The sequence below is a fragment of the Stigmatopora argus genome, chromosome 7 (assembly GCF_051989625.1).
Source record: "Stigmatopora argus isolate UIUO_Sarg chromosome 7, RoL_Sarg_1.0, whole genome shotgun sequence".
In the NCBI taxonomy this organism is placed as follows: Eukaryota; Metazoa; Chordata; class Actinopteri; order Syngnathiformes; family Syngnathidae; genus Stigmatopora; species Stigmatopora argus.
Window position 1 is genome coordinate 8,180,023 of NC_135393.1, and position 22,122 is coordinate 8,202,144.

At 42.9% G+C, this 22,122-nt stretch overlaps 2 protein-coding genes across 10 annotated transcripts in view; one reads left to right on the forward strand and one right to left on the reverse strand.

The window, feature by feature from the left end:
* LOC144077099 (myosin-10) overlaps positions 1 to 671 on the forward strand; it is a 46,424-nt gene extending 45,753 nt beyond the window's left edge. For all 8 annotated transcript variants that reach the window (XM_077604567.1, XM_077604571.1, XM_077604569.1 and 5 more), the window contains one exon: positions 1 to 671. This exon is cut by the window's left edge and continues 691 nt beyond it. The gene's annotated coding sequence lies outside the window, so the exon portion shown is untranslated.
* A 1,142-nt stretch (positions 672 to 1,813) lies between these two features.
* On the reverse strand, positions 1,814 to 21,974 carry LOC144077629 (ubinuclein-2-like). 2 transcript variants are annotated; one of them, XM_077605505.1, is made up of 17 exons: positions 21,336 to 21,974; positions 18,720 to 18,842; positions 16,521 to 16,619; positions 14,840 to 14,950; positions 14,670 to 14,758; positions 12,900 to 13,458; positions 11,721 to 11,791; positions 11,488 to 11,617; positions 8,816 to 8,922; positions 8,442 to 8,552; positions 8,072 to 8,215; positions 6,578 to 6,628; positions 6,446 to 6,488; positions 5,058 to 6,362; positions 4,269 to 4,473; positions 3,078 to 3,146; positions 1,814 to 2,977 (listed from the first exon to the last, which is right to left on the reverse strand). In XM_077605505.1, the coding sequence occupies exons 1-17, from the start codon at positions 21,678 to 21,680 to the stop codon at positions 2,931 to 2,933; spliced, it is 3,609 nt and encodes a 1,202-aa protein (XP_077461631.1). In that variant the 5' UTR covers positions 21,681 to 21,974; the 3' UTR covers positions 1,814 to 2,930. The 2 variants fall into 2 exon arrangements, with proteins under 2 accessions (XP_077461631.1, XP_077461630.1); XM_077605504.1 differs by having other exon boundaries at positions 11,431 to 11,617.
* Positions 21,975 to 22,122: the final 148 nt, after the last annotated feature.

Genomic DNA, 22,122 nt, shown 5'->3' on the forward strand with positions numbered 1-22,122 from the left:
GTGGAAAAGGACAAAGATTCAACGTCTGTTTCTTTAAAAGTGCCTTAGACACTAAGTAAGAACGTCAACGGCCGAGGATTTTTGCTCCCAAAGTAAGGCAGAAAGCATTTTTTTGGTTTTCTCGTGTCGCTTCATATCAGCACGCGGTGATGCGCCAGCGCTACTTTTAAATCATTGTTCAACTCTTTTTTTTTTTTGGCTCTGGATTAGATGTTGAACTCACGGGCTGCCATTGAGGGTGATAGATGTGCTTTTCCATTTGAACTTGCCCAATTGCTATCTATTGCGGGCCCGTGAGTTAAGATAGTTATTATTGTACAGCATATTTTGCATTTGGTTGGAAGCTTTAACATCCTCAAATAGTTAATTAACAATCAGTTGATACTAGTGTTACATTGCTGATGATTGTTATTATCCAGCAGGCATTCATTCCACTACAAATACTCGCTCCCAGTGTTATTTCTTCTTGTATACTTACTTGCATTTCTAGACAATAATCAGTTTGTTTTCCCTTTTAATAAGGAAAATAAAGCATATTCATTGTTAACTTTTTTTTTTCCCATGAGCTTTGTTTGAATCAAATGTTTTCTTTGAAATGCTTGGCTAAATATTGTAACTTGGAAAGTCTGTAAGTACGGGTGGAGTTAATAATAAAAGGGAGGTCAAATGTGTTGATTTTTAACCCCAATGTTTGGCATTCTTAATTTTAATTTTTGGTTTAACACCATCTCATCTCATTTTCTGAACCACTTTATCCTCACTAGGTCGCAAAGAGTGTTGGAGCCTATCCAGCCCACTGCGGGCCGGAGACGGGGGACAACACCCTGAATTGGTGGCCAGCCAATCACAGGGCACAAGGAGACAAACAACTATTCACGCTCACATTCATACCTAGGGGCAATTTAGCTGTCCAATCAGCCTACCATGCATGTCTTTGGAATGTGGGAGGAAACCGGAGTACCCCGAGAAACCCCACCCGGGCCCATGTAGAACATGCTAACTCCACACAGGTGGACCAACCTGGATTTGAACCCAGGTCCCCCAGTGTGAGGCCGACGCGCTAACCACTCCCCCACCGGGCCGCTAATTTGCTTAAAATACATTTATTTTTTTGTTAACATTACTACTGAACAAGTCAGCCCGTTGGAAGAGTTTTTAGCATGTCAGCCTCACAGTTCGAGGGTTCAACTTCGGGGTTGGACAATCCTGTGTGGGATTTGCATGTTCTTCCAGGGCATGTGTGGGATTTCTTCAAGTACTCCAGTTTCCTCCCACATCCTAAAAAAAATACATGGTAGCTGCTTGAGAACACTAAAATTGATCATAGGTATACGAGTGTGAGCATGAATGCTTGTCTGTCTCATACCTGTCAACCTCTGCCGATAACTGCCCTTATAAATGATTATGATTCCCCTTACAAACCCCCAAAAAACCTTACAAACACCGTACGACTCGTACGGTGTTTGTAAGGTTTTTTGGGGGGTTTGTAAGGGGAATCATAATCATTTATAAGGGCAGTTATCGGCAGAGGTTGACAGGTATGCTGTCCCCTTTGTCCCCTGCGATTGGCCACCAGTTCAGTGTCCCCCGCCAGATGCCCTTAATTGGCTGGTATGGGCTCCAGCACCCCCCGCCATCCTTGTGAGGATAAGTTGCAGGGAAATAAATTATTACAAATCAAAATTGGAACGATTTAAAGCGGGTCCTTACATACTTGGATTTTTATGCTTTGCGACATACCGTGAGAAGTGGCGCCGTTTTTCATCCTGTGGAACGCTGCCCCCTTCACCAGAGAGAAATCAGAGTCATCATGGAAAACACCTGTTTTGTTTTAATTCCGTATTTGACGCACAGGATCAATTTTTTTGTCCCAAACTAATAGAAAAAAATAAAACCAGATGAAGCCACCAAGTCAATTCGGTTTAGAAATGTCTTATTGTCTGCACACTTGTACCTTTCACACCCAACTGTTGAAGAGAGGGCAAGCGAGACAGGAGGGATGGGCTACAACAACAATCTTTGGCGTCATTCTTCGTGCATCCATGTCTCACACATTCGCACACACGCACACACACAAACGCAACAAGGAAGAACAGATCGCAAAGGGAAAGGAAGGGCTTCCGGTCCATACTGCTATTCCATTTCTCTCATGCATAGAACATATTCTAACATATTCAACCTAAGGCGTGTGTCATAAATCTGAGAAATGACAATTCCACAAACAAAAAACAAAAAAATCATTCAAGTATGGCTACAATCTTATCTCACGTTCTCATTTCAAGTCTTCGCGGAGCCGCCTTAAAAAGGTCCAGTGTGATAAAACACCACCCAAAACAAAGAAAAACATCCTGTGCAACGATCGCTCCGTATTATCTAGAAAATGCGGAATTAACAGTATATTCTTTCTTTTTATTTTAGTTTATTTATTTTTAACTCTATGCACGCACACGTTTCTCTCTTTCCGACACACACACTCACCGTCCCTGTGTGAATTACAAATAATTTATCAATATTTATAATTTAAGCTACTATTTAACAGTCAGTGGGGGTGGGAGAACGGGAAGCGTTGATAAAAATTCCCCCCCAAAAAACAAAGGGACAACGAAAAATAAGCGTCAGATTTCTATTTTTTTTTTGTCGAGAACTCGGCTCCGCCATTTAAATAGAAATTCTCTCGTCCTTTCCTTCCACAGTGATCAAGGTCGCTTGATGTAAACATGTTGACAAAAAAATAATAATAACACTAAAATAAATCTCTTTACCTGCTCTGCCTTGTTCTAAAAAAAAAAAAAAATCACTTGGGTTCCAAAGTCCGACCAGGTCAATTTTTCCCCAAAAAGAAAAAAAAAAAAGGAAGAAAAGCTCTGCGGCGTCCCATTGGCCCAATAGTCAGTCAATCAAAAAGAGTCCCATGATGGTGCTCACAGCTTTCAGTGGCTTGGCTTGCGCTTGTCGCCGCCCTGACTTTGGTTGGCGTCTGGCGAAGTGATGGCAGCGCAAATTAGGTTCGGCTCGTCAAAAATTGGATTGTTTTGTTGTTGTTGCTGTCGGTTTGGTCGGCTTTTTGTCAGTCTTACCTGAGAAAGCCAGCTGCAAGTGAGGAGGTAGAGCGGCCTGCGACCCGGCTTGGAGACTCTTGTACAGATCTGAGGGGAGAAAATAAAAAAATGAAGGCTTTACAAACGAGATCGATTTTTTTCTAGTTAGCTGCCATTGATGCGACTAGACATCCAGTCGAGGGGCATTCCTTCATTGGACCTTCACAGTCAGAGTGAATTGGATGCCTAGCGCCGTCAATGGCACTGAGAGATTAGCGTTAACGGGCAGATCTCCCATTGTAAAGAGTTAATTTAATCTTTATCAAAATTTGAAAAAACTACATTTTTTTGTAGTTTTTTTTTTCAAATAGCTTAAATATATACAACTGCAACATTGCTCCAGTTTTAATAGCGAGAGAATATTTTCATATTCAATAACTCTGCCAGTGGGTGAAACCTGTGGAAATGTTTGAGAAATATTTTTAACAGCAATGGATTTTTATTTCTTTTGAAATTGGTGAAGCTCATCCCATTTTCGCTTGTGAAAAACTGAGCATTTTTTGAGATTTTGTTTCTTAAACATGTCAGTTTTTGATTAAACAGCTTTTTTTTTAACTTTACTTTTATTTATACTCAAGTAAAACAGAACGTGTAAAGCGCTATTAAAGAATAATTTTTCAAATTAAATCAAAAGAAAATGTAATGTCCAAACGGCACTCTTATGGATCACCGGTTTTTGGTGCCCGTATTTGCTTTATATTATTTAAAATAATTTAATATTACACTAGACTTTTCATGGCATTGGCTGGAAAAAAATGTTTAGATGATAATTAATTATACAGTAAATCTAGTTATTACTAAACAGCATACATTTTTTAAAATATGACTAGTACATTCTAACCAAAACCAGATTCAAAGCGGCATGAAATCGGGACCAGGTCTGCCTGACTTATTAAACTACATGTATTTATATAACATTTTTTCCACTAGGTACAATTGGTTAAGAACAGCTTCTCATTTACAATGAGATGAGCTGTTAAGAATGAATTTGCTCTCATGCTAGCTAGCAGTGTCAAATAAAATCAAATAGCGACAACCAAAGACAATAAAAAAAAAGACATTTTCCTTATCTTAACTGTTCAGTACTATCCAAAATGATGTCCTATCATTTTTGTAATAAAAAAAAAGAAGCAACACGATGAATCCCTGTCAAAAATGTGCAGCACTCACCCAACAGGTCACTCTGTGCTAGCGGATATCCTGAGTTGGAGCCAGGGGCCGAGCCCATGCCGGCGGGACCCGGGGCCCTGGGGGGGTTGAAGTTGAGCAGCGGAGGGAACTGGAAGGGCAGCGAGACGGGCACCAGGCCCCCCAGCATGCCGAACCCCAGGGGTAGGCCCGAGGGGCCGCCCAGAAGGGGGGAGCCCGCCGATACCTGAACACACAGCAGGGGGAAAACACCTGGAATAAATAACCCCCGTGTAGGGCTTGGCCTAAAAATAAAATTTTCCTTTTTTTTTTCTTCAAAAATGGGATTAATTTCTTTAGGGAAGAAAAAGTTCTTGAGCAAAAGTAACATTGTGCAAAACCTGTTCCGAATTATCCCCCCAAAAAACTAAATGTTATTTTAACAGGTGCCTATTTAGTCTGTTGTTCACCATTAAACTTTGTTTACTTTAAAGTATGCTTGTTATCAAGTAAAAAAAATGACCCGCCCTAAAATAACGACAACAGTGCGACTTTTTCCTCCTCATTGCATGTTATTTTGGTAACTACTCTTGTGCGACTTAACAGTTTGAAAAATAGGGTAATCTTTTGCTATCCCTCTATTTGTGCTGTCAGCCCCCAAAAAGTTACTGAAGGGAACTCGAAAAATGGAGTCATGGCTATTTAAAAATCATAAATTAGCATAGCAAATGGAAATTTGACCGTTTTACCTTGTGTCTTTAACATGTCCCATGATGCATTTACTACACTCCTATCCTCTGAAGCTATGCTTTGATTAAAAACAAATATTACCTGCGAGAGGTGCGATGTGGTGGTGGGCGTGGCCAAAGCTCCCGAAGCGGACCAGCCGTTCCCCGCCTTCAAAGTCTGTCCGACCAGACCCACCAGCCTCTGCCTCTGGCCGTGATTGGCCAAAACCGAAGGCGACGGAGGCGGCGTTTTGCTAACGTGACCGACGGCGGAGGAGGTCTTGTTGGCGGGCGAGTTGTGGGCACTGGCGGCGGTGGGAGGTTTGGGCGCCCCCGTGAAGGCGCCCTGCGTCTGCTTCGCTGTGGACCCTAGAACACTACCTGTTATGCCGAAAGGCGGTCGGAAAGTTTTGGGTGAATACTGGTGTTTGGGGCCAGGGGGGTGCGAGGGCGAGGAGGAGGGCGAGGGGGACGAAGAGGACGGGGACGAGGGGGGCGGAGTGGGCGGCGGTGGCCGAGGCGTCAGCTTAATGATGGGGGAAGAGTTTGTACTGTGAGGGGGCTTGGTCAGCGTGGCCTGCATGGGCGTGATGAAATTGGGCAGGGGGTGCTGGGAGCGGGCTTTGCTTTGGAGGGAGGAGGTGGTCAGGCACACGGGCGACGGCGAGGACACGCGGCAGGACGGCGACAGGGTGGCGGGGTGAGGCGAGGGCACGGGGCGGGACTGCGGGGAGGGTGGCATGGCCCCGCCGTTGCCCTTGACCACACTCTGAGGGACCCCCGAGGTACCGGCCGGGGTGCCGACCAGGCCCTTCTGATGATGGGGAGGCATCAGAGGGGACGCCGTGGGTGGCGGGCGCTGCTTTGGGGGCGACGGGGCAGGGTGCGGATGCATCTTGCCCACCACGATGGCGCCGGGCCTGTTGTTGGCGGGCGCCGAGGTAACGTGTCTCTGGCCGGGGGTGCCCGGCGTCTTGACCAGACTGTAGGCGGCGTCGGAGGGCCTGCAGAGTGTCTTGGAAGAGGTAGAAGAAGAAGCGGGAAGCGAGGGCGGCGTGCTCATCTTCCCCAGCAACGTCGCGCTCGCCATCTTGGAGGAGGTGCAGGTGACCTGCGAGGGGTAGTGGGGGGCGACGGGGGGCGGGGAGGAGGTGGGAATTTGCGGAGGAGGAGGCGACAGAGGACTGTCAGAGGGGCCCAGGCCTTTAGCAGCGTTGCTGAGGAGGGCCAGTGCGTGCGAGATGGAGTCCAGAGACGGCGCACTCAGGTCCTCGTCCAGAGAGTCCGACAGGCAGATGAGCTCCGACGGCGAAGACAGAGGCGGCGGGCGGGACGAGGGAGCGGACGAGGTGGGCACGCAAAGAGTAGGGGGCACTGCCAGCGGAGGTTTGCGGATCCACACGCCCTCCTGGAATGCACAAACCACAGATAAACATCAGCCACGCAGAGGTGGAAGGAAGGGCTGCATGATGGGCTTTTTTTCCATCCAACCTTAGTTTTGGCCTTGGGCCCAGGCAGTACTCGCCTCTTGGCTCTGTATGGCGGAATGAAACAACAAATACTGACAATCCTTTCTACATGCCCTGTGTTTACATTCAGCTCAAGCAAGGGAGAAATACTCACAGACTTCCAGTGAGATGAATGTGGACAGAAACGCTCTCCTTGAACAGAATCCTGAAGAAATACAAAATACATTGTCTTCCTAAAATGGTAGCCAGTAAATTACCATCATGATAGTGTTAAGTACCGTCATTGAAGATGATTTAAAAAATACATTTTTTATACAGTGGTGCCTCTACTTACAAAATTAATTGCAGAAGCGCTTGCCCTGACTTGGATTTTTCATTCGTTAGTCGCATTTTACATGTAAATTCTCTCATTCCAGGTCCTCATTATACTATCAAATAGATCCTTTAAAAATCTTGTACAAGTGGACCAAAGTTGTATGAAAGATGGGAAAAAGGTACCCCTGAATGCAGTGCTTCTAATTTAGTTTCTGTTGCGACTGTTAGAAAAAGAAAGGACATCATAACAATGCAAAGTGCTACCTCTGGTGGTCATGGCGCAAACACACTCGTGTTTTTAAGTTTTTTTAAAGATTAATTGCAATGTGATGGGAATTTATTTATTTGTTTTTTAATTATATGTATCGCCTAGAAAAAGGCCCCAACATTTCTTATAATTGTTATTTTGATACATTTTAGTGTTATTAAGCACATTTTATTTGATTTTTTTTCACCTCTTACCGATACCATGGTGGAAGAAAAACGCCCTGCAATGTTTCCGTTCTATTACGTTTTTAGAAAGAATAATTGTTGAACAAAAACTCACTCTGCCTACTGATTTCAAAACCGAGGGTCATTCAATTTGCCTTTACAGTTCCATATTTCACTGATATTTATAATTAACTCATACTTATATTTTTTTTTTTTAAATGTTCACAACACAAATACAATTTATGACACCGAGGAATATAGGTCCCCAGCCCCTGGGCCACTTCCAAACTCAACACAGTGAAGACCCAATTAGGATCGAACCCTCAACTCCAGTCCCCCAGGCCGCCTGTCGTTAATAATAATTAATATAAACGCAATTGTGCTTGGTACTTTTCATCGTTTTTTGAGCTGCAATGTTACGTTCCTGCCTCTGTATTCAGATGTCGTGAGCCTCCCACCCTGCTTTTGTCTTTAGTCGTCGTGCAAACGCCCCCCCACCCCCGTTCCGCAAGAAAATAGGAAAAACTTTACCGGTCCACCGTGAGAGAAATGTTAGGAATTGTTGCTGTAGAACAGGGATGTCCAAACTATTCCACAAAGGGCCACAGTGGGTGCGGGTTTTCATTCCAAACCATCAAGAGGACACCTTTTCACCAAACTGGTGTCCGACAAGTGCAATCAGTGGATTGCAGTCAGGTGCTTCTTGTTTGCTGCGGAAATCTCATTGGTCAAACTGTCTGTGCTGGATTGGTTGGAACAAAAACGTGCACACCCACAGCGGCCCTCGAGGATCGGTTTGGCCAACCCTGCTGTAGAAAAATGCTGGTTAAGATGCCTGGTTTGACATTTGATAGAAATCAAAGCGTAAACAGGAAAGTGACAAAGACGCACGCCAACCGACCTGGCCTGCATCCAGCCTTTGGGCCACAGTGGTTTAACCTCGTTCTCCAAAAAGGCCTTGAGGTAGTCCTCGACAGATAGGGAACACTGGCTTTCCATGTCATAACAGCTCAGCTTCACTTGCACCAGAGTGCAAAGCAAACTCCTGCATACACATGAACACACAAAAAACAAGTATGAACTGAACTGTAATGGTGATAAAGAAAATAGAAAGATGACACTGTGGAGGAGAAAAACATCATGTGAAGGAAGTCTTGGGTTATTTTTATAGTGCGTGGGAAGACATCTGTATCAGAAAGCATCAAGTAGAAAAACCTCCCCACCAAACAAATGTAGCATTAGATTTCAAAAGAATTGGGTCCAGTTGATACCTGAGCTTGTCATCCCAGACAAACTTCTTCCGTGGACCCATCACCCTTTTGCCGGGTTTCTCCTCATCCTCCTCCTCTGATCCGTTCCTCTCCCCCTCCTCTGACTGCTGCCTGCATATGCACACAGTCACAGCTAGGTCAATTCAAGCAACCTTAAAACAGCTAGAATACAAAATAAATAGGTCTAGCTTAGTGCTGTCTGATATCTAGCACCAAAACGGAAGGTTTTGTATTGTCCTCCAAAAGCTTTTTGGGCATGAAGTCTGTTTTTTTTTCTCCAAGAGCAGGTGAAAGGATAGCAGAAGTTTGCTAATTCACATTAATGACAGCAGTAAGATGAAAGCCAAACTTAAAATAATGCCATTTGAACTCACTTTGCCGCCTTGGCCATGCAGTCCATGTTGTACCTTGCGATCTGCGCGGGCATCGCACTGCACACGGCTAGCTTCATCTCCAGCAGAGGCATATGCATCCGGTCATCCTGAGGGAGAAGAGAGAGAAGATGGGCTAAAGTTAGATAAGCTGAGGGTTTTTTTTCATTTGTTTGTTCAACAAAGCTTGAGCGATTTTCAGCAGCACGCATTATTGAATCAGCGGCCTACGCAGAACACATTTGGGATTAGAAAAGAGCCGACAAGAGGAAATACTCAACAACATGACAACTGTTGGCAGTGACTGATGTCCTGCCATACTGTAGACCAGTGGTTCTCAACTATTGGGCGCCAAGCAATGACATGGGGGGGCACAAATCAATGCCTAGAAGCATCCGACTTAGAAAAACATTATTTTTTATTACTAGAATAAAGTGTAATTGCACATTCACTCTGTGGATGGCAGTGGTGTGCTCACTGTCAATGGTGTTAATTTTAACAAGAATACAGTGGTACCTCGACTTACGATCAGCTCTACCTACTACATGCTCGAGGTACGATGAAAATTTTGATCGAATAATTCGCCCTAGATACGATCAAATTTTCGAGATGCGACCAAGCCAGGTGGCCATGACATGAGAGGGTGTTTATCATTGTAGCGCACTGTCTTTTTTTGCTGCATCTCTTTCGTGCATAACAGATATCTACGAGCACTGAACGATTTATTCAGACAAGTTTCCGCTACACATGGACTAGAAAACGCACAACGCGCATGCGCGGGCAATAAGAGGGCTTTCTGGGTAATGAAGTATACTCGTGCACAACACCGATAGCCAATGGCACCCTTTCTCGGAATAAAACTTCATAACCCACAATCAATCGGTGGGTAGGCTGTTATTCCTTCCTTAGCCTGTTAGCTCCCGCGATCGCTCATTCAAGACTACTTCTCGTTGGCAAGTGGTCGTGCGTTATCCTATTGTGAGGACATTTGTGAGCATCATTTTCGGAATATTTTGAAGGGAATACAACAGCAAACAGCCCATCGATAGCAAACGTGAGGGTGGAGGCGTGGAAAACAGCTAACCCGCCCAGAATGAAGGTAAAAAAACAAATAAAAAAAAAATCAGTTTTGTGTAAAGTTACATTAAACTTATGTTTGAGTGTGTCTGTATATATTAATCCAAGTTAATTTAAATTTGTTTGTTCATTTACAAGTGCGTTGTTGCCATGGTTAAAGTCCCCCGATTTCACCTTACGATCCCAACTCTGGAATGAATTAATGTCGTAACTCGAGGGTCTACTGCAAGGGTGTCAAACTCGGGTTGGTTCGCGGGCCGCGTTAACGTCAACTCGATTTCATGTGGGCCGGACCATTTTAGATATAATATTTAGATTTTTTATTATTATAAATGGATTAAAATAACTGGATTAAAATCCCTGAATATTCAGTTTTTTATAGATCTAAAACAATGTTTATTTTAGCTTTTTTATATATATTTTTTGATTTTACAAAATGATTTTTGAACTAAAAACAAAGAAAAAATTGATTAAAAAATACAATTATTGATTTAAAAGGGGGAAATCTGAAAATTTAATATAAATCTATACTTTTCATTTTAATTTGATCCTAAAACAGAAAGTCGGCACTCATGATCTACTTTCCCGGACCACACAAAATGATGCGGTGGGCCAGATTTGGCCCCCGGGCCGCCACTTTGATAGGTAGTCTACTGTATCTCAAAAATTGATCCACTATTTATATACCTTGACTTACGAGTGCCCCGACATACGAGCAAATTGAGATACGGGTAATTTTTTTAGCAAATATTTATCTTGAGATACGAGACAAATTTTGCTATATAAGCATACAGCGGACGCGAGAGGCTGCTCATGAGAACATCATGGGCACTGTCTTTCTGGTCGCAACTCCCCTGTGTAATGTCTCTACGAGCACTGGGTGGGGCATTGCATTTTTTCAGTGTTTTTTTTCCCCATTAGTCGGTGCGGAATGGCGGAGGAGCTTGCTCGGTAATACGAGCGGAGTATATACTACTTCTCGTTGGCAAGTGGTCGTGCGTTATCCTATTGTGAGGACATTTGTGTGCATCATTTTGGGAAGACAAAAGCAAACAACCCTCGATAGATTGCATCTGAAAGTCAGGGTGGAGGCGGGGCAAATAGAGCCAACCCGGGAGAAAAAAGGTATAAAAATTTAATACAAAATTAGAATTAAATTTAGTGCAAGGTTAGATTAAACTTATTTTTGAGTGTCTGCATCGTAATCCAAGTTCATTTAAATTTGTTTATGTTATGTTACGAGCGCGTTACCGAGCAAAAAGCCTCCCCCCTTCTCTCTCTCTCTCGCCCTCCGCGAAATCCATCAAATTTTAGTACTATAAAACACATTTTAGTACTATTAAACCACCACACCGAATTATTTTTGTTTTTAGTTCATTTCTATGGGAAACGTTCGTTTGAGTTTGAGTAAATCGACAAACGAGCTCAGTCCCGGAACGCATTAAGCTCGTATCTCGAAGTACCACTGTACTACAAATATACAATACTGAGCTGAAATATAAAAAAGCAGATGAAAAGTTACATCCAAGTGTGTCGCGCACCTTGTTGCGGGGTGGTGGCGTCGGTTGCAGCCCGTTGTCGCACTGAGCCGCCCTCACCTGGATCTTGAGGCTGAGCTTCTTCAGCCGCTTGAGGAGCGCCTCCTTGTTACACGGCACGAAGGCCTCCAAGTGAGCGTAGATGCCCAGGCGCACTTCAGGAGCCTGCTTCTGCACCTGTAGCTCGATGCTAATGGAGGACACGCAACAAGGTTAGCCTCGAATGATGCACAAGACGGATAACACGAGTTATGGGGGACACCAAGCAGAGAAGAGGAGTTTGTCGTACTCACTCCAACAAGATGTTATTCATGTCCAGGGTGAAAAATTTCTTTCTGCCCTCCTGATCAAACTGACGAGAAGCCTGTGGGGAGAAAAACAGCTGAGTCAGCAAACAAGAGCAGGCCAGGCAGCTGTGCAAACCAACACTGATATTCTTCTTAAACTTATTTGGTATTTTTTGCAATGCTACATTTAGGAAATGTTCACAGACAAGACAAAAAAAATCAAGCATGGATGCTTACTACTGCTAAATTTGACCATTTCTCTCCTAATCTGTTTTTTTCCCACCACATTGACAATCGATCGGCTGCAGCTCAGCTAAACCTTATAAAAGAGGATGCAAGGTGACGCTGAAAAAGCTGAATTGGATTATTTCGGCTTTATGGCCGAGAAGTGTGTTATGAAGAAAAAGGGTGCCATGGCAGGTGTTTGTGGAAAAAAGGGTTTTAAAAGACCCCAAACACTCACTTGCTCTGTAAATTGTTAAGTATGCATGGTACCTCTACTTGCAAACGTCTCTAGATAAGAAATATTCAGGTTATGAAATTTTGTCTCTGGATACGAACGAAGTTCATGTTACGAAACTTCAAAATCCCTTGAAATGTAAATACTGTGTGTTGTTATTTCAGCTGCCAAAAGTTTTCCTCCTCTTCCCTCACCTAGGAATGGAAAATGTCTTTGCATGTCTTTTTCATTTTAATGGCCAAATAAATCATTTTCTTTTTTGTCTTTCTCACATATTTCATTCAAAATTGGTACAATTCTATCATTTGTAAAGGATTTAGGAAAACTATTCCACAAAGGGCCGCAGTGGGGCCAGGTTTTCATTCCAACCCATAAAGACGACACCTTTTCGCCAATCTGGTGTCCTACAAGAGCAATCCGTGGATTGTAGTCAGGTGCTTATTGTTTTCTGCAGAAATCTCATTGGTTAAACTGTTTGTGTTGGATCGGTTGCAACAAAAACCTGCACCCACAGCGGCCCTCGAGGACCGGTTTGCCCACCCCTGGTTTAGGGGGTTGCAATGGGGACCTTTGAACGGATTTGGACATTTATATGTGAATTGTGACTCTACTTATGAAACCACCTACAACTAATTATTTTGTAAGTAGAGGTGCCACTGTATTACTTTTCTCCCCTCACTCTGGCTTTAAACATTTGCCCTGCCCATCGGCAGCAAACAACTCACCGCCCGCAGGTCCTCGATGCGCTTGACGAGAGGCTGCGGCAGCCCCCCAGGCAGCGGCGGAGGGGAAAACAGTCCACTGGAAGACCCCGGGCCTCGCCCATGAACACCCCCGCACGCTGCTCCTCTTTGTCCGGGCGCACCGACTCCCAGAATGCCATTTTCCCTGACTGCAGAAACGGCGTGCTGCTGGTCACCATCCAATAAATCAAAGTCGAGGTCGCCAAGGAGGTCCTGAAGCTCCTTCTCATTGGCAGAGCCCAGCAGCGACATCATGGTGGGGTCGGCAGTCAGGTCCGCGAGCAGGAGGTCGCTGTTGGCGGCCGTATTGGTGATGACCGGCTGATGGGCGGAGTCAGACAGGTGCTTGGCCGCGTCTGCGGTGGAGGGCTTGTTGGCCACGCCCTCCGCCAGGCCCGTGGGAGCCACGCTGGGATTATTTTTCCTCATTTGCTCCTTCTCCATGGTGAAGCGGCGTAGCATTGCCGCTAAACACAAAGAGTCCTTCATCAGCTTCTTACGCTTTTTCTTCTCGGGACGATGGAAGCTGACAGCTGCCACACTGCAGAAAATTGAGTGAAATTCAGTGTCATTTGTCGAGTAAATATTTCCTTTCAACATCTCATTGACAATAACGATAATAAAAGTGCGCATGACAAGGTTTTGATCACATGCATTCCAGCGGGAATCTTATCTAACAATTCGCAAAAATACTTACTATGCTGTGTACCAGACAAAAAAAATACCCTTAAAAGGCAATAATTCCAGGATGTCAGCAAAAGAACCATTTCGCATTCTTAAATGCCAGTTCTATTTTAGCCAATCACGAGTATTTCAGATTGTCCTTCCCACTCGTCAGCGTTAATAGCCACAATAATTGATGCAGGCTCTGCCTGTATCCCACACGGGAAATCGAAAAAGACGCAGATATATTGCCAAGTTACAAAAACTATAGTATGCCTATTTTCTTATCTACTTTTATCTGTTTTGAATGCATCAGCGCTTCTGTGATTTACGTGCTCACAATTACTCACACAATGGTTGCACTCCCAAGCTGTGTCCTCTTTTTCTATTTAAACATTATTTTATTTGTCATCATACTTCTAAGAGATTCTATATATTTGCATATTTAGGTCCTCTGAGCAAGCCTATTTCACATGGTCATTTTTTTAACCAAAACATGAAATAATATAAATATAATATACTCTAAAATATAGTGTGCATAGTAGTTTTTTCTCTGTACCCATCATATATTATGTTCTATCAATAGATAGGTCAATTTCGCTGAGACATCTATACAAGATGCTTTCTTTCCCTTTAAGAATGACAGTGTACTCCATTTTATCTGGAAATGACACAGCAAATACACAATTTGTTGTAAGCGATCAACACAGCATCTAATCAATTAAGGCCCTAGTGAACATATTTGATGCTACACTGAACAAATTGACAGCTCTGGTGTTGTTAAACTGCAGCGTGAATGAGCAGTCGCCCACATCGTCCGCCCTCGTGAAGGCACAATGGCAGCCGTGGTTATTTTTAGCTCTTGTTTTCACGTTTGACTATTTGGCCTATGTGAGCGTAGATAATAGGCGCTTTTCTCCAAGGTGGCTGCAAACTGACAACGAGTCGGCATGCCCGCGGCCCAAAGAGGCATGACAAGCCTTCGATGAGTTTACGGATGCGAAAAATTGACCAAGTTTTGAGGAAGTTTTGTAGATTTTTGTGCTTTTTTTGTCTGCATTTAGACGATAAGACGCATTGACGGCTTACCCTTGTTTCGGCTCATTTCCCTTCTTCTCTTCCAGGTGGACCATCTCCTTCTTCCTCGTCTTAGCCTGCTCATTATTGTCATTCGCGTTCTGAAATTAGAGTGCTAAAGGTCACTTAACCATTCAAATTTGTATTCGCTTGTGTAAGCTGGACATTGATTTTAAGCTGACCTTGCCGTCCTCTCCCTCAGAATCGGACGCCGCTCGAAACTGCAGCGTACCAGTGTTGATGTAAAAACCGCCCAGCTTTGTGGTCAAAGAGGCGGGTACCAGCTCGTCATACTGGGGGAGAAACAGAAAGCAGTTTGTCGCCATTGTAGTACATTGAATTAAGTAAACTAAAACACCCTTAGTGGAGCAAGGACATTGATGGAGGTTGAATAACTCAAATAACTAGTTCATTTTTGGATCCAAATTCTGGACTACCGGTAAATTAAAATGGAGTACGTCTGTGACTTTTGGTGTTGCCAAACTCACCATTAGAGGTGAGATCTTTAGCCCGAACCCGAACCCGACCCGAAAATCAGCCTAAAATGTCAATCTTTACGTCGGGTTCAGGTCGGGCTTCTCTCTCGCTGGAAAAAAAAGTATACTAAAACGATGTGTGGATACTAAACTAAGGAATGAAATAGACAAGGTGGTGTAACATAATTGCAATTGGAGGCGGAGCCGCAGAACCAGAGCATGCTCTGCGCACGTCACGTGACCACCGCCCTCTTAATAATCTTCCCCTCCGCAATATGGAAAAGCAAGAAGTTAAGGATAAACTAAAGACAGTAGAACTGAAAAGACTGTAAGAGTGAGTTGTGGGAAAGCTTCAAATTGATTGCTGAATATGCTTGAGAAACTTGCGTTGGCTTCGTGAATGTAGTCAATGTGGCGCAGGTATAGATCGTCAAACATCTATATTATCATATTGAAGATGTAAATGTTTATATAGTCTTGTTTAACTTAGATTTTGTTACAAAAGACAGGCTTTAATTTGTTATCTTAATCACCCCCCCTCCTCAGGAGTCCCGAGTCCTCGCAAATAAAATATGACATTTCGGGTTTGCTTCAGGCTCGGGCCTGCAAATCAATTTAATTTGTCGGGCCTGCGGATTTTAGGGCCTGGCCCGGATTTTTTTCGGCCCAATCTTAAATCTACTCACCATCAATGCTGTTGTATCTATAACTTAGAATGTGAGCAACTATAAAAAGGCGGTGCCTGGGGTTGAGTGGCCTGGGAGTCTGTAAATTTGATTGTGAAATAGTCACATTGGAATTTTTTTTAAGTGTGAAATGATCCCCAACTTTTAACATTTTCTCTGTAGTATACAATCTTCTGTTTTAAGTGTGTATCCGTTCATGTGGCTGTATTGAAACGTATCAAATTTGCATGTTCAGTTCGTTAATTTAATTTCTGTGTAATGTTGATTTTTGGGCTGGTGTATTCAAAATATTGTGGTTATTTTGTTATTTATTACAATGCCATGACCCTTATCTGATGTGTGCTACATGACTGCAGAAAAAAATAGAACTGTGCCACGTGAATCTTACATCATAAATCCAGGCTGTGAATAGTAGACCAAAGATACTTATACATGCAAAGAAATAAGATCAAACTCCACTGACTGACAAAGTAAATAGTTAAATAATGAATCAAGCTTTGATCATCTAATAAATGTTTAATCGTGCTGTAAGATGCTTTTAGCTAAGATTTGACTGCGACCTAAAGTGTCAGTCAAAGTCTCTGTCTTCGGTACAGATGAGTCGGCAACAAAAACAGAGATGTAAATTGGACCTTACCTAAGAGAAACTGGGGTTCTGACATTATTAAATACAGAATAAAGTTGTGGGAGGGTTTACTCACAGCCTCTGAATTGTCAATGAAGGGGTCAGTCTCATCGTAACCAAAACCAATATCAATCAAATCCTGCATCCTGTCCTTCCTCTTCTTTGTCATGTTGCTCTACAACATCAAATAAACCAACAATGGGTCATGTCAATGACGAAAACCATGAATCTATCTATTCAACTTAAAAACATCATGGATCTAAAATAATGATTAAAAAAGTGATTTGTTTATAGTGACGCTCTTCAAGTTTGCGGCATTCGTCAAATACATAGTGTAGTCTATTAGGGCCTGTTCATTTTTAAAGAAAAAAATATCATTCAAAGCAAACCAAATGTTACCTTATTTATATACTTATTTATTCATTTGCAAAAATAGTAACGGCAGTTCTTACATACAAGGGAAACTGATTAGTGCAATTATGGAAACCATTGAAGTTTGTGTACCCTTCTGCTTCTCCTTTGATTTTAATACATGTATTGAACCTCATAGCATTATTGTCCCAGCCATGGTATTGAAATGACCGTGACTGGACATTTTAACGACGGACACTTCGTCCCCGGACGTTTCGTCGGACGGACATTTCGTCGAACAGACATTTTGTCGCCGGACATTTCGTTGACGGACACTTCGTCGCCAGACAGTTTGCCTAACCTTAACCACTATTAAAGAGACAAAGGAAATTTACATATTCTTCGTTAAAGAAAATAAAATAGCAAAAACTCGCTCGACAACACAAACACATTAAAATGTGGGTATGTGCAAGTACTAGATGTGCTCGTCTCTAAACACACTATGCACGAAACGGTTCCTACGATTAGCGCTCCATTTTTAAAATAAAAGGCAATACATAAAATTATTTTATTAAAAAGAAGACAAAGGAAATTCACATTCTGCGTCGTATTCCTTTTTTTGCTTGGTATTCCCATAGGTATCGTATATACAGACTAGATTTCCGATGCGCGTTGTGAGGCAACGGAGCTAGACGTCATCGCTTGTCGGCCATTTTAAGAACAGGTCCATTCGTTCCTCACAATGCCTCACAACGCGCATCGGAAATCTAGTCAGTATACAGTTTAACAAAGAATATGTGAATTTCCTTTGTCTTCTTTAATAATGGTTAAGGTTAGGCGAACTGTGTGGCGACGAAGTGTCTGTCAACGAAATGTCTGTTCGACGAAGTGTCCAGTGACGAAGTGTCCATCGACGAAACGTCCGGGGACGAAGTGTCCGTCGACGAAATGTCCGGGTACCGAAATGACACTCACAAAACAACTAAAGAATACCAACGAGCTTCATAGGAATGATTTTTTTTCTTGACAACGGTGTCGATTCACTTCAGGTAATCTGAAAAAGTTGAACCAAAGTAGATAAGAGCTAAATGTGTTCCGGGACCGAGCTCGTATGTCAATTTACTCGTATCTCAAATCAACGTTTCCCATAGAAATGAACTAAATACAAATTAAGATGAAAGAGAGAGAGACAGACTTGACGGATCCGCTCGTAACATAAACTTTAAATTTAACTTAAATGAACTTATGATTCCAATACACACACTTAAAAAAAGTTTTAATCTTACATCACACTAAATTTAAACCTTGTGCAATAACCAAGGCAAAGAGGTTCATGTATTCCACCGTGGCTTTCAAGGCCGACTTCCTGCTTCTCCATACGTATTGCCGAGCCAGCTCAGTCACACGTTTACTACTCATGTTTTACGATTATTTCGTGCTTAATATCGATTGTCATCATACGCTTTTTCTTCGCACTACCCTTCATTGCACCGGCTTGCTTTGGACCCATTGTTTCCCTGAATTCTGCACTAACGCAAAAAAAAACACGGAAAAAAACGCAATGCTCCACCCAGTGCTTGTAGAGATGTTTGCACGAGGGAAAAAGACAATGTGCTTAAATCATAAGCAGCCTCTCGCATCTCGACCACCTAGCTGTCTCGTATGCTCGCATCTCAAAATTTGACTCGCATCTCAAAGCAAATATCTGCTGGTAATTTTACACGTATCTCAAATTCCTCATATGTTGGATGCACTTGCATGTCAAGGTATGACTGTAACAGGAATTCTTATTTCCTGAAAACATTTACAAATGACTTGACCAACTATGTGATTTCATAAAACTGTTTGTAATGGGCTTTTATAAGAAGTGGTTTTGGTTGTGTAATTTCAAAGAAAGGCATGAATAAATCTCATAATAACTCACGTATTTATTTTCAAACTTCTTTGCCAGCGCCTCCACCTGGAGTCGCTCCCGCTCGTCATCATTGAAAGGGTCGTTGGGGTTGGGGTTGGGAACCGGTTTCACACTAGGAGATTTGTTCTTTTTCTATAACAAAAACACAATTGCGTATCAAAAGCCAAACAAGAGGAATTTCATTTTTATTTTTCATTTTTTTTAATTTGAATACTATTTGAACAAATCCAATACACATGATAAGTATTGATACAAAAATTTGGATTAGAAGGCACCCAACATAATTTACAACAATGTATTTGTTCATATACACAAGTGTCCACATCATATGTATTAAGGGAAACTTTCACCAAAAAACTTTAATTGATAAATAAGGCGATCTGGACTAAAAAACACTACCCCCGCACCTTATAATCCAAAAATATAGTAAATATAACTGGTGTTTTAAGAACATTCTCCAAAAACCTCTAATCTAAATCATTTGTGGTGATATTAACCACCTTAAACAACCTTTCAGATTTAAAGTTTCTGGTTCTAAGCAATACAAAAGAAATTAAGTAAAAATATATGTGTGGAAATCCTTAACAATTATTTTTGGGATCAAGTAGAGGGGGAAAACAAATTATGTAATTGCTCACGTCCGAGGACAAAATATAAGGAATGATTAGGCAAACATACAAGTAATGCTTTGTTGCATCACCTCAAGCTTTTATAATAGATTAAATACGTGACAAACAGTTCCCTTCATTAATCTAGCACCACCTTTCTCTGATTGCGGTTACTAGATTAGTTTAGCATATCTGGCTTTGTCATGAACCATTTTCTTCGGATTCCACCACAGATTTCACGCTATGACCGCAATTCTGTTTTCCCAGTTTCTATTCCATAGCAAAATCCGTGAATGTCTTGAAAAACAAATGATGATCCCAAAACATCCTTTCAACTATTGTGATAAGAAGTGTGTCCAAACATTTGCTTATACGTATTCTTTTAGTTGTCTTCATTAAATTTCATTTTCTTTGCATTAAATTACCTTCCCCAATGTGGATGCCTAATTCATCATGAAATTATTATAACTTTCATCCAGCCATCCACAGCTTTTCTTTGACCATTGGAACTTTGTTGTGTTTAGGTGTTTGTGATGGCTTTCGCTATGTTTTCCTGTATGTAAATCCCAATATTTCTCGCAGTTCGATCATGTTAACTTCAGTTTCTTTGCATTGGTTCATGTTTGTTGGTTGTTAATCCTGCTTTCAAGACATTTGGTTGAAGTTTTCTGTTATTACACTTTGATGTCTGGCCATTAACCATCTTTCATCATCATTTTCACAACTGCAGGATGATTTTATCTTTTCCAAGAAGTTTGATAATCCTGTCCTTTGTTTCAATCTCATGTTGGAGGCATGATTAAGGTCACACAACTTTGTATAAAAGCACACCCAGGTGTGGTCACTCATGTTTAGTTGCAGTGCAATGGTCTGATTAAATCTGATACGGTTGTTAGTTTTGGGAATTAAATTTTACATTCCATATTTTTGAGCCATTCCCATATTAGCTTGGTCTGAACCATAACCATTCATGATGTTCACCTTTTTATTGTTCTTAAAAACACAAGGTTTCCATTTAAAATGACTTCAGGTTGGGGTCATGTGAAATTTCTGTTTTTTTTCTCTATGAAAATGAAGTGAGTCTAAATTTTGGGGTTGTGAGTTCAAAGGTCACAAAGGTCAGAAAAAGAATTTTGCAATAACTCAAATTTGCACGGTTGGTGATATGACAAGACGACAAAGAGTGTTGACATTGAGGCTTGAGGGCAAAGATAAAATATGCGATTAATCAACACAACAGTTGGGGCAAAAGTAAGAGAGGGGGTGGTCTGCTTCTCTAAAGAGTGCCACTAGTTTGAATTGAATTACTTTTGTAATATTTTACTAATTGACAAAATATAAAACTACAATATAATTGCATACAATATGGTATGATTGTGAATGCGCAATGCCAGATTTTTGTTTTGGTTTTTTTTAAATCACCAAAAATAGTTTTTATTCGCAAACTCTTGCTCAAAATCTACTTTCACTTTGACCCATTTTTTTTTACCCAAAACAATACATAAAAAATACTTCTAGCCAAGTCGAAGGGAGTTTTTTTGGCACGTTTGATTTCAAGTGGTCTAACTAAAACAATCTGTGGTGGGGCCCCCGGTGGAGTGTGACATGCTCCATCCTGGTGCTCATCACTCATCTGCAGCCAGAGGGCCAGCGAGCAGGAGAAGAAGAGGCGATGATGCCGCATGTGGACGCCTCTAATGGCTGTGTGCCTGCCTGCCTGCCTGCCTGTTAGTGCGTGTGACTGTTGCTGGGCAAGAGGCGAGACCCAGGCACAGGTAGCGAGCAGCACCCCCGTGTCAAACACCCTAAAACGCTGCTCACGGAGCGGATCGGGAGTTGAACAAGAAGCCCCCTACCGCCGTCTTTATCCGCTGGTCATCCACATAAGGACAAGGTGCACTCCCACCTTCCTCCTCCTCCTACTTTCGTCTTATCCAAACCATGGCAAGTCCACACGAACACGGCAAAGTGTGATAAAATTCCGAGTCCGGTTCACTCGCGAGAACGGGGAACGTACCTGCAGGTTGTGGAGGAGTTCCCCGTAATTGAACTCAGCTGAGGCGCGGTCGTCGGGCTCGCTGAGTGGCAGGTTGAGTCGCACAGTCGCCTTCCTCTCGGCTACAACCTTGTCCTTCTCCCTCTCGCCGGGTTTGGCGAGGCGGCCGGCGGTACCTCCTGTCCCGGTCTCTGTCAAGCCGTCCGCCACTGCCACCACCGTCGTCGTCGCCGCTTCGACCTCGTCGTCTTCGCTCAAGTTGTAGTCGGCTTCGTCCTCCAGCCGCCGTTTCCTCGATTCCGACGCGGCGGCCCCGGCCGCGAAGGCCGACAGGGTGACAAAATGCACTTTTCTCGGTTCGGCCATTTGGATGAGCGCCTTCACGCACCTCTCTCCGGACACACGGCGAGGGGGAGACGAGGATACTTGGCCAAACTACTCCGAATCGGTGCCTTGAGGACGCTTCCGCAAAGCCCCAACGGCTGTTCAGTGGCTACGGGGAGGTGGAGGCCTCCTCCGAACCATACGAATCGGAATCGAGGGGATGCGACGGTCGGGGGAAAGTTGTTTTTCCGGCAGCTACTCGCATCCTCGATTTGCTATAGGACCGACACATTCACAGGAGCCATCTTGGTTTGGGGAGTAAATAAAATATCAGACGGTGGAAGAGGGGTCACTGCGCATGCGTGCACGCCTGGACCGGAAACATCGTAACATTGGTGGGGGTGGAATTCTGTCCAATCAGCGGCTGCCCCGACCTTAGACCCGCCTCCTTTCTCAACAGTCGATAACATTAACGTCTAACTAT